Source organism: Carettochelys insculpta, chromosome 8 (assembly GCF_033958435.1).
Source record: "Carettochelys insculpta isolate YL-2023 chromosome 8, ASM3395843v1, whole genome shotgun sequence".
Lineage (NCBI taxonomy): Eukaryota > Metazoa > Chordata > Testudines > Carettochelyidae > Carettochelys > Carettochelys insculpta.
This window is the reverse complement of record NC_134144.1, coordinates 73,599,966-73,614,289: the sequence shown is the minus strand read 5'-3', so window position 1 is coordinate 73,614,289 and position 14,324 is coordinate 73,599,966. Positions and strand designations below refer to the sequence as shown.

The 14,324-nt window shown below is 41.6% G+C and overlaps 1 protein-coding gene across 2 annotated transcripts in view; it reads left to right on the top strand.

Annotated features, from left to right (window-relative positions):
* Positions 1–14,280, top strand: part of USP37 (ubiquitin specific peptidase 37) — a 50,744-nt gene extending 36,464 nt beyond the window's left edge. For both annotated transcript variants that reach the window (XM_075001503.1, XM_075001504.1), the window contains exons 18-24: positions 315–570; positions 2,830–2,996; positions 5,502–5,562; positions 7,838–7,953; positions 9,137–9,206; positions 9,483–9,621; positions 10,387–14,280. In XM_075001503.1, coding sequence (XP_074857604.1) covers positions 315–570; positions 2,830–2,996; positions 5,502–5,562; positions 7,838–7,953; positions 9,137–9,206; positions 9,483–9,621; positions 10,387–10,474 — 897 coding nt within the window. In that variant the 3' untranslated portion in view covers positions 10,475–14,280. The remainder of the gene's footprint in view (positions 1–314; positions 571–2,829; positions 2,997–5,501; positions 5,563–7,837; positions 7,954–9,136; positions 9,207–9,482; positions 9,622–10,386) is intronic.
* Positions 14,281–14,324: the final 44 nt, after the last annotated feature.

The window sequence follows — 14,324 nt, the reverse complement described above, 5'->3', positions numbered from 1 at the left end:
CAATTTATGAATCCACATGCTGTCTTATTTCCAAAGGGGTCTGTCTGCACATTGATCTGAAATTTTTTTTAGGAGTCTGCAAGTGGAAAAAAAGGCTGCAAACCACAGCTGATCTATTATTCACAGTTAACGTTTGTCCCTAAAAGTCATATTGCATTGACTCTGTATATGTGAACTGTATTGAATGTGGTTGAGACCCAAACTCCCACTTCCTAGTTAACTCAGAAGAAATATAGGCAGTAAATGCAAACCAGATGTGACACACCTGTGATTTTTTTAATAGAGCCTTTAAGCCTGAATTAATTCATTTGTAGGTTTCAAAAAGAAGTAAACCAGAGTGTGATAAATCTTCTGACTTGGGAAATGCTGGTTTTGATGGAATGAGTGAAGATGAGCTGCTAGCGGCTGTGTTAGAGATTAGCAAGAGGGAAGCCTCATTCTCCGGGAGCCATGACGAAGATAAACCCACAAGCAGCCCAGACACTGGTTTTGGAGAGGATGAGATGCAGGAATTGCCAGAAGACATGCATTCTGCAGAGATGGAGAAACCCAAAGCAGCTGTGGAATCAGGTAGGATGAGGAGTAACTTTATCTGAACTGATGCTCTGATGATTCTGAATTTGCTATTTACAGCAACAGATCAGCAACATATGGCATATGAATTTCATGTGAGTGGAGTGTAAGTATGTGTAATGCTCATGCAGATATGCGACAAGTAACTCACTTTTGGATCAGTCCCTTAAGGATTATCTCTGGAGACTCAGGTCTGAAAAAACTCCGTCCTCTTTTATCTTAACTGAATAGATGCTGTGGTGATTCTGAAGTTGGTATTTACAACAGCAGATCAGATATCTGTTCATGTGTATAATGAATTGTATGTGAGTGGATTGTAAGTAGTGTCTGATGCATATGGAGATACTGTAAATACCTTTAATTTTTCCTGTTTTTTAATGCTTTTTTGTTGAATTTTTTCTCATGTCAAACATTTGTAGTATATTTGTGCAAAACTTGAGGTCATCACCAGTGTTTTCTTAGTGGTTTCTTCCATTTCCTATTTGACAATCACTTGAGTCGACTCACTGCTTATAGAGTTCAAATAGTTGAGATTAACCGTATTTGAAATTTACTCTTCTATATTCTGAGTACGCTTTTTTCCTGTAGCTGTCTCCAGGTAGCTGCAGTCCTGAGTAGCATGGAAATAATATCTGAAGACAGTTGTTTTTGTGTGAGATTAGTAGATTCAAAGGATAAGGCTAAAATTCCTCAGCTATGTAATGAGAAATAAGCAGAATTATAATTTAATTTTGAATGTTTTTTTCCCCTAAAACACCACCTTACGTTTATGTTTAATCCTTTAGAATAAGCAATCCCAGCATGCTTTTAGAGATTGTAGCCCCAAATCCTGCAGTTACGGATATGCTTAAGGTTATGGTTGTGAGGAAGCACCATTGATGAGAGTATGGGATAACTGGATTACAGCTCCTGTAGCTGGTTCACAGAATCTTTTAAAATATTGTAATCTGTTTGTACTACTTGCTTCGAACCACTCCAATATTAACTCCAATATTCTGAAAATGCAGCCAAAGTTCCCTTTTTCTTTTACTCTGAAGATTTAAGAAGTTGAATGCAAAAAATCCTATAGTGCTTAAGGTTACAGTTAGCTTAAAATGCCCAGGAACTGTCAAGTGAAACTTCATATCAGAAGTCAATGCATGAAAAGTGTAGATTGAATATGCAACTTGAATCTGCTGCTGTATTAATATGCACTGGTGCTTTTGACACAATCACACTGACTTTTCTGTACTTTCAAAAAAGATGGAGGGGTAGACCTAGCTAGCAGAGAGGGCATGCTTTCCTTTCTGCTAGTACTGGAGTGTTGTACAATAGCCAGAAACATTGTGGGGTATTGCTTCTTTACAAAGAGATTGAGTCAGAGACTTAAAAAGTAATGTAAAAAATCTGTTCTGTTCATTTAAGAGGATTAGACAGAGCTGAGTTAGTCCTGATTCTGGTGCTCCTGCTTTTTCTGGATGTTGCAGCTGCTGGCATCCAGCGTTCTAAGATCCTCTGATAACCAATGAACAGATGTGGACGTCCACTTTTCCAGTTTTGGAGGATGGGTGTGTCACATTGATTGTTTTGCTGGTTGCTGTGGGGGGAATCTGACCACTTACCTGTAGCCAAATGGGGGTTGAAAATGTGCTGCAGATGGGAGAGGTGTGTATATATAGTGGTGGCAACAAATATTCCCTCCAGAAGCTATGTAAAACATCTTTCTTTCTTAAAAGTGAAAGGACAGAGTTTTAATTACTTGTGCTTTTATACTATTTAAAAACCTATAGATTATCTAGTTCTAAACAGAAGCAAAAAATGACAAACCCTAACAGTGTCTGAGATTTTGCTGCTTCTGTGCCTTACTGAGAGGTGACATCATGGGTTCAGTTTTAGGTTTTCTATAATGCCGACACCATAGTATGTAAGCACTGATTAAGTCTACATACTGTAAATCTGGCAGTGTCAATTAGCTGTACTTGGGCTGCAACTGTGAAAGCCTAGAAGAATGGAACGCCTTTGTTTAGGCAAAGGCTGCTGACTTCAAATGAAAGAATAGAATCTGGGGGGAGAGGGTTTTGATAAAACCTTGCTCAGTCCCAAACCTGGCACACTGGTTATAACATTCCCCTCTCTCGTCAAATCCTTAGGAATTCCTACACACTGAAGAGCTGTCCCTCTACCAGTAGATGCCACTGTGTTCCAAGGAGTTCAGTGGCATAAAGAGGATTCAGCTGGTAACAAACCAGGGACCAAAAATCTCCTCTGCTTCTTTAGGTCCTGCCAATTTCACTGAGATAACTAAAGATTTTGATGAGAATAAGGAAAACAAAACTCCGGAAGGCTCACAGGGGGAGGTTGACTGGCTGCAGCAGTACGATTTGGAGCGAGAGCGGGAGGAACAGGAACTTCAGCAGGCACTGGCTCAGAGCCTCCAAGAACAAGTAAGAGCTGATACCCCTTCCCTGAGTAGTGTTTTCTAGCATCCGAAACCTGATGGCAAAATGAAAGCTCAGCCTGATCTTGGACAGTAATTGCAAATTGTCTCTACTGCTAATCCTTATCTTCTAGAAGAGATGGGTATGAAGCTCAGATTATTCTAATTCCCTACTCGGTAGAGTCATTGAGATCAGCTGTATTAATCTCAGGGTAAACTTGGACAATCACATCTAGATATTTAGAAGGTTCACCTATGCTAAAAAAGCAAAGATCTTCCTCACCTGGTTATGTGCTGAAAGTTTATAATCCTGACTCTAACTTCCTTTCACCTCCCGCCTATCAAGAGGCAGAGGGAGAAGCAGGTTCTAATGCAGATGACTGCCCCCTCTGACAACCAATCCAGCAGCTCCCTGGTTTAAATCAGAACACAGTTAGCTCAAACTGTTCCTCTGAGCTCAACAGCTGAGGTACCCCATGGGGGATGAGGGCAGGTTTCTCAGCTAATTAGATCCCAAACTATTAAAGTAAATATTGGGACCTCGAATTACACCTCAGGACAAGTTAGGAGCTACTACAAATCACACAGTACTGCTGAGCCAAACTAAGCAAACAAACAGCACCTCATGGGTAGGACTTCAGCTACACCCAGGGCTTGTGCTCTGTGGTTTTGGGCACCTCAGCTGTGCAGAGAACCCCTTGCAACCTTGCTGTCAGTGCTGCCCTAAGTGTAACCCAGTCCCAACCCGCCCCCGAATGTTCAGCACCTGCATAGGTGCTGGAACGAGGGGTGCTGCCACGCTCCCTGGTTTGAAGTGGTTTTCATTACAGGCGGCGTTTAGTTTAGTTCAGTGGCTCTCAGCACCCCTGTTTTCCAAATTGTTCCATAGCACTGAGCAAATATTAAAAAAAAAAAAAAAAAAAAATTAAAAATAAAAAGCTTATATATAAATTTTTATTTTTATTGTTTAGCAGAAAGGAAGTCTAATTTTGCCAATGCTACTTATTTTCAAGTTTGAAGTATCTAGATGACTTGGAGTCACCTTAACCCTTCATCCTCCCTGCAGAAACAAATTGAGTTCAGTCCAGTTTACCGTGAGGGGGAAAAACATAATTTGTTACCAGGTCTCAGACTGGTGGTCCTGTCTGCTTTGTACAGATTGAACCTCTCTAATCAGGAACTCTCTCATCAGACAACATCCATAATCCAGCATGATTTTAGTTAGCGAGGCGACTACTTACCTTGAGTGTGGGCCATTTTCCCGTGGTCCCATAAAGTTTGTTTCCCGCCACCAGCCCTGGCTCTCAGTGTTCTGTGCTGTTATTTAGCTGTAATTTATCCAAAAAGTCTTCTAAGAGCCCAGGAAGCAGTGGGAGTGTTGGTAACCTGCTAGACAATATTGACCTCCCATTGGCAGGCAAATTTTCTCATTCAGCACTGGTCAGGTCCCGATGGTGCCAGAAGAGAAGGGTTTAACCTGTGTTGACATTAGATGTCATGGTACACCTTGTAACAGATGGAATTTTCCTAAATATCATGGGCTGCATTTCCCTATCATCCAGTGTGGTTCATTTAGCAGCTCAGTGATGGATTGCTTTATTTCAGCTACATTACTAAGATAGATATTCTTAGGTGCCTTTGGAACTCTGAGATGAAAAACCCCTATGGCACTAATGTAAAATGGATATAAATGTTACCTTCTGGTATAGTTATTATGAAGACCTGCCATCCCACCTATGATTAAAACATGTCATGAATTCAGATCCTGGATTAAAGTGCTGTGTCATGGGGTAGTGCCAACTGGCCTCGAAGACAGCCACATTCAGTCTCTTCAGCTGGAATCAGTTATGCTATAGCACAGATCCCTTTTCAGGGACGTGGGAAGAGCCAGGGCAGAGACATTTTTAAAAATGGTTTTACTGTTGTCGATCTCTGCTTGTTAAGGTTAATTGATGTAATGTTCGCAAAATTCTTTTCTGGATTTGGGAAATGCAGAAGAATTTCTGTGAGTTCTATATTTTTATTAAGATAAAGGCCAAGCCCTTTTTTAACCGTTCTTAAAATAAACTGTAGCAGGTTTTTTCACATTTCATTGAGGACTGTCTCCTCAGTTAGCTTGGGGAAGAAAATAGTGTAAATTTTGTCATAATCTGGGGACCGTTGTGCATAAGTGACGAGTTTTACTTGGGAAATGATTCAAAAATTCATTATGATGCTTTTCAAAACAGTGATCTAGACAGAGCTCATGATGTTACTCGGGACTTGCTCTGCTGCATACCAAACTTCAGTAGCTTTGACAAGCTTTAATTAAGGTTTGCCCCAGGTTCTGGTGGACTGGAACATTGGTCTCTTGCCGATTGTAAACATCCCTTCACATGAAACTTTTAATAATGTACAATGTCAGGATTGTTGTACAAACCAGAGCAGCACAGCTTCAACTGAAGAAGCACATGGCAAGAATTTTAAGCAGTGAAGTGTCTCAGTGAACTAAGTTTTGTTTTCTTTACGTCAGGAGGCACGAGAACAAAAAGAAGATGATGACCTTAAACGAGCTACGGAATTAAGTCTACAAGGTAAAATTTATTTAACAGCTGCTACTTAGCAGAAATACACCCATGTGCATGAGTGCAAGTCTGATCTGAAAAGCACCTGAGATTTCATGCCCTTTTTGCGCTTAATTGTATTTGGCTCTGTTCTTTTTAGTTTTATTTCATTCAGTTATAGAAGTAGATGCCAGCAAAAATTCCTTATCTGAAAATGGTGGTATTTTTTTATTCTTAAATACATATATCTGTGTAAAATATTTTTAAAAAATTGAATCTTGAAATTCTGTGTTCCTGAAAAGCCATCTTAAGAGACACTTGCATAATCCCCTTTTGGGTGAATGAATTCCCAAAGTCCTTGGTTGTCGTAGTTGTAGAATTTTGGATTAACATTTTAATACACTTAAATGGAACAGATTTGCCCATTGGGATGGAAGAATGCTTTACAGCTAGTAAAAGAACAGATAATCCACAGTAAGGTGTAGTGCTGCAGAACATTCAAACTGTACATGTACACCACCTGTCCATTCTGAACTGAGGTGGCATCGGAAGCCCCCATGAACGGCTTAGTACAGGTTGAACCTCTCTAGTTAGGAACGCTCTTGTCCAGCAATATCCATAAACCAGAATGATTTATTTACTTCGATGACCACTTATCGTGGGTATTGGACAAGTTTCCTCCAGTCCCGTAAAGTTTCTTTACAGCCACCAGTCATGGCTCTCAGTGTTCCATGCATTTTAGGGGTAGATTACAGCTAAATCAATGTCTTCCAAGAAGTGAGCAGTGAAAGTGTTGATAATGCTGGGAGACAATAATGACCTCCCATGGTCTAGCAAATTCTCGCAGCTGGCAGCCAGCTCTTCTCCTGAGTGCCATGGGGAGGAGTGTGTTCCAGCCTCCGCTGCCCTGGCCCCATCCTCCACGAACCTGGCTCAGATCTACCACCCACATTCCCCTGCAGCCCTAACCCACCCCAGATTTAAATCTCCCCCATCCCCCTTCCACACCCCAACCTACCATCCAAGCCCCCAACTTATGCGAATTTTGGGGCACGCAAGGGTTGCATAGGATGCACCCTCCTGTGTCTTGGGGGATTACTGTAAGGTTGCTGTTTCCTTCTCACATGTAGCTGTCAGTTGTCCTAAAAAAGAAAATAACGGGGGGGCGGGAGGGCAGCCCTTTGGTTCTATGTAAGTGTAGTAATCCCAGCATTATCAGCACACTGAAACCAAGCATCCTCTGCAGTGCCTGCAGGCATGACTCACTTGTCAGTCCACATTTCTCTGGGGCAATGTTGCTTATAAAGGACATCATGAAGACTGGCAATGAAGTATTCTCAGTTAAGAGGGTTCAGCTGTGGAGCGCACAGCAAGTTGCACAAACCTTACTTTTGGCAAAGATTTTTCCATCATAAATGGCATGATGACTGTTTTAAAAGAAAAAACAGGGAGCAGAGAAGAGCAGAGAATTCAGGTGTACAAACTTGAATTATCTGGGCAAAGTTTAAGTGCTTCTGTAACAAGTTCTCGGAAAAAAGATTTAGTTGGGTAGCTGCAGAATCGTAGAGAACTCAGAACTCTGTGTTCGGGAGCTCTTCCAGCTCCAACAGAAAGCTGTGTGCATTTTGCTCAGCCAAGCCTTCTGAAAGCTCCTGCGGTGAACAGTGCTGCTCATCCTGCATAGACAATGAAGCGATGGACACTGCCAGCAGGACCTGGTTTAGATGCCAGTTTTAATTGACACATGTACTTGTGAATAGAGCTTATAGTTGCAATATAGAGAAATGCTTGTCACCATGGAAACTTCCCAGTCACTGAGCAAAATGGGCACAGTTCATTTAATCTGGATGCGGGGATTACCAGGGACTACCAGCATTTACGAGAAACACAGCTATGCAATCAAACGGAATGTCATGTAACTTTACTGCTGCATTAACTGTTTTTGTGTCCTTTACCTTAGGCTGTTTAAAAAAGAAAGGAAAAAAAAGAAGTGAAAGGTTGATACGTTGTTACTTTTATTCTGCCATCTATAGTTAGGAGTCTTTTCCTTGATTCATATACACAGCATACATTTCCATATTTTTGCATAGCTAGAGAGGGGAGGAGAGAAAGCTTTTGCAAATTTCCAATATCCCTTTTACTTCCCTCAGAAGGGGGGAGAGTCCTTAGCTTCAACATTTCCTTTGTGCTTGTTTATGAAGATTCATTGTAGAGATGAACATAATCCAACCTTGTAATTTCTGTGATCTACTTTCATGATGCGCCTAAGATTAACGTGGCAACATTGTGTCTTTATGCCATTTAGAGTTTAATAGCTCTCTTCTGGACAGTGTTGGCTCTGATGAGGACTCTGGGACTGAGGATGTTCTTGACATGGAGTACTCAGAAGCTGAAGCTGAAGAGCTGAAAAAGAATGCTGAGGTGATGATCCATTGTTATGAGCACCAAATGTGGAACTAAGGTCTCTTCATGTGGTCAGCAATAGATATTGTGTAGCTGGTGAATCAGTTGATCTTAGAGGACCTTGTTATGTAGCAGCCTTCCCATTAGCACTGGGAAATGCCCCATAGTTCTGTGGACTTCCCTGCCTGTAAGAGCATGTCCTGTAGTGAGAAGAGCTGTCCAGTCCAGTTAGTTGCCCTGAGGAATCTTATGGGTGAGGAGGGGGACAGAGAAAGTAATTTGACCTCTGGGAGCGTTCTGCTGTATGTGAAACAAGTACAAATATGGGTTGCTTAATTATCATAAAGGAAGAAACCACATTCTAGATGGTGTAGTGGTTTATGATAACTGCTGTGGTTTCTAGCTTCTGGAACATTAAAGGTTAGACAAGTTGTGGAGGAGGCCTTCTGAGCCCTGAGCAGAATATAGCAGGAACTCCTGCTGTCTGGCCCACTGAGGGTCTCTTGTCTCTCTTGGTTGTAAGGAGAATGCTGCATTTTCACGGCCACAACAAACCCCACATCAACTGGTCTGTCAGGCCAAGGAGAACCAGGAAATATCTTCAGGGACAGTCAGCATTATGTGTTCTCAGTTATCACTGCTGAGTTGATGAGAAGAGGTTCCTCCCAAATAAGAGAGAGGGACACTTTCTCTTTTCTCCGAGAGCAGGGGAAGAAGGAATCTAGGCCTCCAGTCCAGTCTTTCCCTACTGATTTACCTCATTTGTCAAATGGGATTTTCATACTGCAAAAATCAATTTAGTTCTCTGCTGTGTTTTTTAAACTTCTCTCTGGAAAGCGATCAGTCAGGAAACAGAGGGTCTAGACAACTGGCAGTGCAAGGCAAAATGGAGAACTTCTGCCAGCTTGCTGGTTCGGAATCAAGACAATGACTGCTTGGTTGTTTTTCCATTAGCAGATTGGTGAATGGGAAAATAAAAAAAAAAAAATAAACCTACATGGAATTTCCCATTTTTAAAGGGGCACTTCTTTTCCTTCTGATCTGATCCAGGTGGTAGTTCCTTGTTCACATTGCTCAAACAGCTGCATTTTGTGTACAAAGTACCCAAAGCCATATTTTCACTAGCTGTAAGGCCTGGTGCTCTGAGCTACGTGGAATTAAGAGCATCCTTAAAAGCAAATGATTGGTTTGTGTTTTGCAGATAGGAGAGCTCCCTCATTCCTATCGGCTCATCAGCATTGTCAGCCATATTGGAAGCACATCCTCTTCAGGTAGGGAGTATAATACCTTTCTCTCTGTTCTTGTGTAGGTTAAAGAAATGTAATTGAATGTGGTTGTCATAGTCTTTGAAGCTGCAGAAAACTGTTAAGATCTGTTTTCATCATTAAAATGAATTAGTCAAATATCTGCTTAGTCTATAAGCGGGTTGTACAAAATGAATACCTTTCAGGGTATAGCTGTCAGCTCACTGCAACAGGGTGTCGAGAAACTTTGAGGGTTTTTTAAGTATCGTGAAAATAAATAAAGCTTCTGTTTTTTTTTTTTAGGTCATTATATCAGTGATGTCTATGATATCAAGAAACAGTCGTGGTTCACTTACAATGACCTAGAAGTGTCTAGAGCTCTAGAGACTTCCGTGCAGTGTGATAGAGACCGAAGTGGCTACATTTTTTTTTACATGCACAAGTAAGAGAATCTGAATAGTTTGGGCCAGAAGTAATCATTTCCCAGTCATGAAATTTTATACTACTCTGCCTGCCATCCTTTTTAGTGAGATGGCCAAATCTAATATTCATCAGTGCATCTGAATTTTGACTTAACTGCTGCATATTATTTTGACCAGCACTTGAGCTTCCTCTGAAAGTTCAGTAGCACAGAATTACCCTTCACTAAGTCATGATGGCTTCGATACCACAAATGCTGAATGTTGGCAGGGTGTTAGACTTCGATCACCCTTGCAGTCCCTTCCGACCCTATGATTCTACAGCTCTAATCATCGTGATGAGGTGATAGCTGTTAAAGTCTTGTGTAAAGAAGCTATTCAGTATCTCTGCTAAGTCTTTGTGTTTGTTTTCTTCTGATATATATTTGTAAATTCTTGTATTTCCCCCTAACCCTTTTACTAGCCTTAATTTATTCTATTTTTGCTGCCCACTTCCCTGCCAGGCTTAACATGCTCTTAGATTTGCTATAATTTGTTGTGAAATGTTACTGTAGCTTCCAAATGGTTCTGAATGGTTTCAGAATTCCAGGAGCCCTGCTTAGAGATCTGTGACAAGAAGATGTAATTCTTTAGGCTTAACTAGTAGGGCCTGTAGTTCTGAAATTCCCAAGGCTTAAATGAAACCACTCCTTTCCTGAGTGCGCCATTCTCCTTTCCCTCAGGCCTGTCTTCATTGTGCAGCAGGTTTGTGCTCATGAATTTCATAATCACCTGGTCGTGTTTTCTAGGGAAATCTTTGATGAGTTGCTAGAGACAGAGAAGAACACACAACCGCTTAGCATGGAAGTGGGGCGGTCTGTTCGTCAGCCTCTGTGAAAAGCAAATCCCTCGTTTTCTTCTGAACATGGCAAATTCTGAACTCGTGCCAGTCACACGGGAGTAGCAGTCAGCTCAGGGCCAAACGAGACAAATAGTAAGGCATATGGGATGCTTAACTGCAGAACCACACGTGCAAACCTTGGGCCTGAACCACACTTGTGAACCTTTGACATCTTCCTGCAGTGAGATTTTTATTGTTCCAGTATGGAGCCTTAAAGAGTTACGTCAAGCCACAAGACCGCAGCTGCTTGTAACCTGATGAAACAATAGTGCAAATAGAGACTTGACTTTAAGTCCTTAACTCTGGTATGTGAATGGGGAAGATTTACATATCACATGGCATTCAGTTATTTTCTCCCTGGGCAAGTAAAGCAATGCAGCCTGCAACCTGGCATATGTCACGCCAGTAATGTTCACTGGAAAGCTAGGTCGCCAAGTACACAATTGCCAGGCTGTCCTGCCAACAGGTGTGTCGGCATCGCTCAAGTGGATGCGTTTTGACATTCATGAGGTTGCCAGTGCAGTGTCATTTACATGCATCTCCAAGAAACAAGCTGTTGGTGCTGTGGAATGTACTGCGTGCCTGCTCACACTGTCGTCTCACGCCTGATCTTTGTTTAGAAATTAGATGGTGGTTTTGTTTCATTTGAAGTTTATTCTTTGACTGCATTTTCTTCATAGCGTCATTGCATACTGCAGGTGCTGTCTTTCTGCCGGTATATGTATTTCTCACTGACTTAACATCGCTTAGAGCTGCCTGGTTTTGCAGCTGACAGAAGCAGCCAGGGGGTGGAAGGGAAGCTTTGGCCTATTGTCAGATTTTCTTCAAGAGAAGCAAAGCTCAGTAAAAGGAGGTAGGCTACAGCCCTTCTTTTTGCATCCTATGGTGGAAAAGGAGCGTTCGGGCATTAACCCTGAAGGGTCTGCAGACCTCAGTGTTTAGCTGTCATCCTCAAGTAGAGAGCCTGAAAAATGCATTTAGCACTTGGATGGCTATTAAGCCATTCCATAATTTCATCGTCCCCACAAATCCCAGGAATCACACAGATACAGATGTTTTTATTCTATCTGTGGGTTTTTTTGGGGTGCATGGGCTGCTCAGCTGGTATAAACTGAATCAGTTGAGAAGCTTTTGAAAATCTGTATTGAGTGTTAAAATAAGATATTACAGGGCAGAACTGTTACATTTTATTATCCTAATTATACTTGCTAACATGATGCTCATTTTATAGCTGAATTTGGCAAAAATATCCAATGATTTGATTTTTATTAGAACCTTCGAATGGTTTTATTTAATACGGGCAAATACTTCCTTAATTGGTATTTATTTTTATTGCAAAGAAGTTGTTGCTAATCATTGGACCAGTTACTCTTCTTTTGCCCCTACTTTGGATTTGTGATTTGAATGATTGGTTACAGAGAGTGGAAAGAGATTCATTTTTAAGCTACCATTGGGAGTGTCTCAGGAATAAACCATTTAGAGCTAAGTATACAAACCATTGCTGCAGAGGACAGCAGGCAATGTAATTCTTCCATGGATCTTAGAGTTATGGCTGATCTTCTGGTCTATGTACCAAGCAAGTCTAAATGAGTTTTGTTATGGCTTGGATAATATCGTATTGTTTGTGTTGGTCTCATCATAAATAGTTGAAGCATTAAACTTCTTTTGCAAACAGGACAAAGCTTTTACCTCATAAGGTACTGCACCAGTAGTATGTGACAAGTTAATTTATTATAAATCATTATAGTTTTGTATTGTCAACAGTGAATATGGTAGTGGAATGTGTGGGGGAGGAGTTAATGTAAGAATTTTCTTTTACTGAATAGGCGCATACCTGTGAAAATGTGGCAAAGATCTTCCATCCTTAAGGCAAAGTTGCCTTCCCCGTCTTAACCAGCCTCTCCATTTTGCCTGCATGCTGAGAGCAGCACACATGGCGCATTCCATAACGAATATACTTACAGATTCAGTGCGTTAGCACCGCTGATTGCTTGGTGAGGAGGGAAGTATTAAGCTGAGGCACAGCACTGCAAATCAGTCCATTTATAATAAAATCCAAGATTGCCCAGTTTTAGTTGCGTACCCTAAAGTATGTCTAAAACCTGCTTTAGCAGATCCAGAGTTGAAAGAGCTGATGCTTGAAACAAGCTCTCATGGGCCCTCTAGTGAAAACCAGGTTCTTAGCACAGCTAGTACCAACTTGTGAACTCGAGTTTTCCATTTTTTGACATGTTCAGGCAGCCCTCTGAACATTTTCCCACAAAGAGCAGATTGTCAGTTTAGCACTGTGCACTCCCACATCCCCTATCTAAACGGATTCTCTCTCTCGGCTCCAGTGTGGCACCGTGGAAGGAAATACGTAACTTGTCAGGGGATGTAGGTATAAACGTATACTTCGGGGACTTTGCACAGCGTGGCTAGTTCACTCAGAATCTGTGGGGAGGCGTGTACTTCCCAGCATTCTGTATTGTACCTAATGAACTTTCACCTTTCAGACCTCTTGTATTGTTGCAATAACTTTTTGAAATTCACTACCATTTTGCCCTGAGCATCCTTTCCAAGCGCCTCAGATTACATGTAGGACAGACAAAAACCAAATAAAAGCCAGCACATATAAGGGAGCTTACCACAAGCTAGTTTGGAGAGGAAACTATTTAAATATCCTACAAACCCTGACTGCCTTTCTTGCAATGGCAGTGTTAATAGTTTGAGGACCTGTGAAAGAGCAGGGCTTTGTCAGAGGTGGCAGAGGGCTGTTGGTATGAATTCCCTATGCTATCGAGTGCATGTGGTTAAAACTCTGACATTTCCTGAAATACCCAGAGTTGTCAGTCTCCGAAGAACCTGAGAGCCAGATTTGTTTGGTCTAAGAAACAAAACACCAAGGCCATTTTTTTTTTGTCTCCCGCTCCCCATCAGATGTCTGCTCTAACTCGTTCTTGATTTACGCCTGTACTGTATTTGGCTACTTTTTATGGTAAATGCGTGTTTGTCAATGAACTGGAATCTGTGTCCAAGGAAGTGCGCTGTGTAAGTCTGCATCCATGTAGAGGACTGTTGTCCTGGGATGTGCAAGAGAATTTAAAAACCCCAACAGTTACTAGCTTCCTAATGAAAGCTGCAGTCTGATATGAGGACTTTATAACTGGGAGGAGGAGGAAGAGAGCATTTTAATTTGTCTAACCTTGGCTGATTGCCTGCCCAGCCATGTTTCCATGGTGCGCTCGATCTATCTCATATACCAGAGGGGTTAACCCATGCGGTTTGCACTGCAACTGAAGGGAGAAGTTGTTGATTATCCAGTGTTAACATTTATTGAAACTCTCAGAAACTTTTAGATGCCCGTGAAGAATTCTTTGCTTGGGGAGGTGGAGCAGGGAGGCTGTGGAGCAGGAAAGCACTAACTGGGTCCCTTTTTACCTGATCTAGATTGTAATCAACTGCCAAAGAGAGACTTAAAAGGGGACCTGTGCCCCTTACACTCTGCTTTCAGTATTCCCCATTGCACCAGAGCTCTGATGTGCCTCCTGACTATGTAATTATTCTTGAAGTCCTTCTGGGGGGTGGAAGTTCCAGGTGTGTGGGGCGGTGTGCGTGTGTGTGTTTGAGAGCAGCCCTGGTGGATTGCATTGAGTGACTTGATTCTTTACACAGTGGATGTGGAGCAGCACTTTCTGTGTTTTAGCAGATCTGTTCCTCTGTATTCTTTGCAGTTTTGCCTTGGGTTTTTTTTTTCCTTTTTAAAATGTGTAGAAAGATTTTGTGAAATTAAAAACTCTTTATTAACCCTCTGACAGTCTGAATCTTATTTCCACGAAGATGGCATTTTCTGTAGACTTCAGGGGA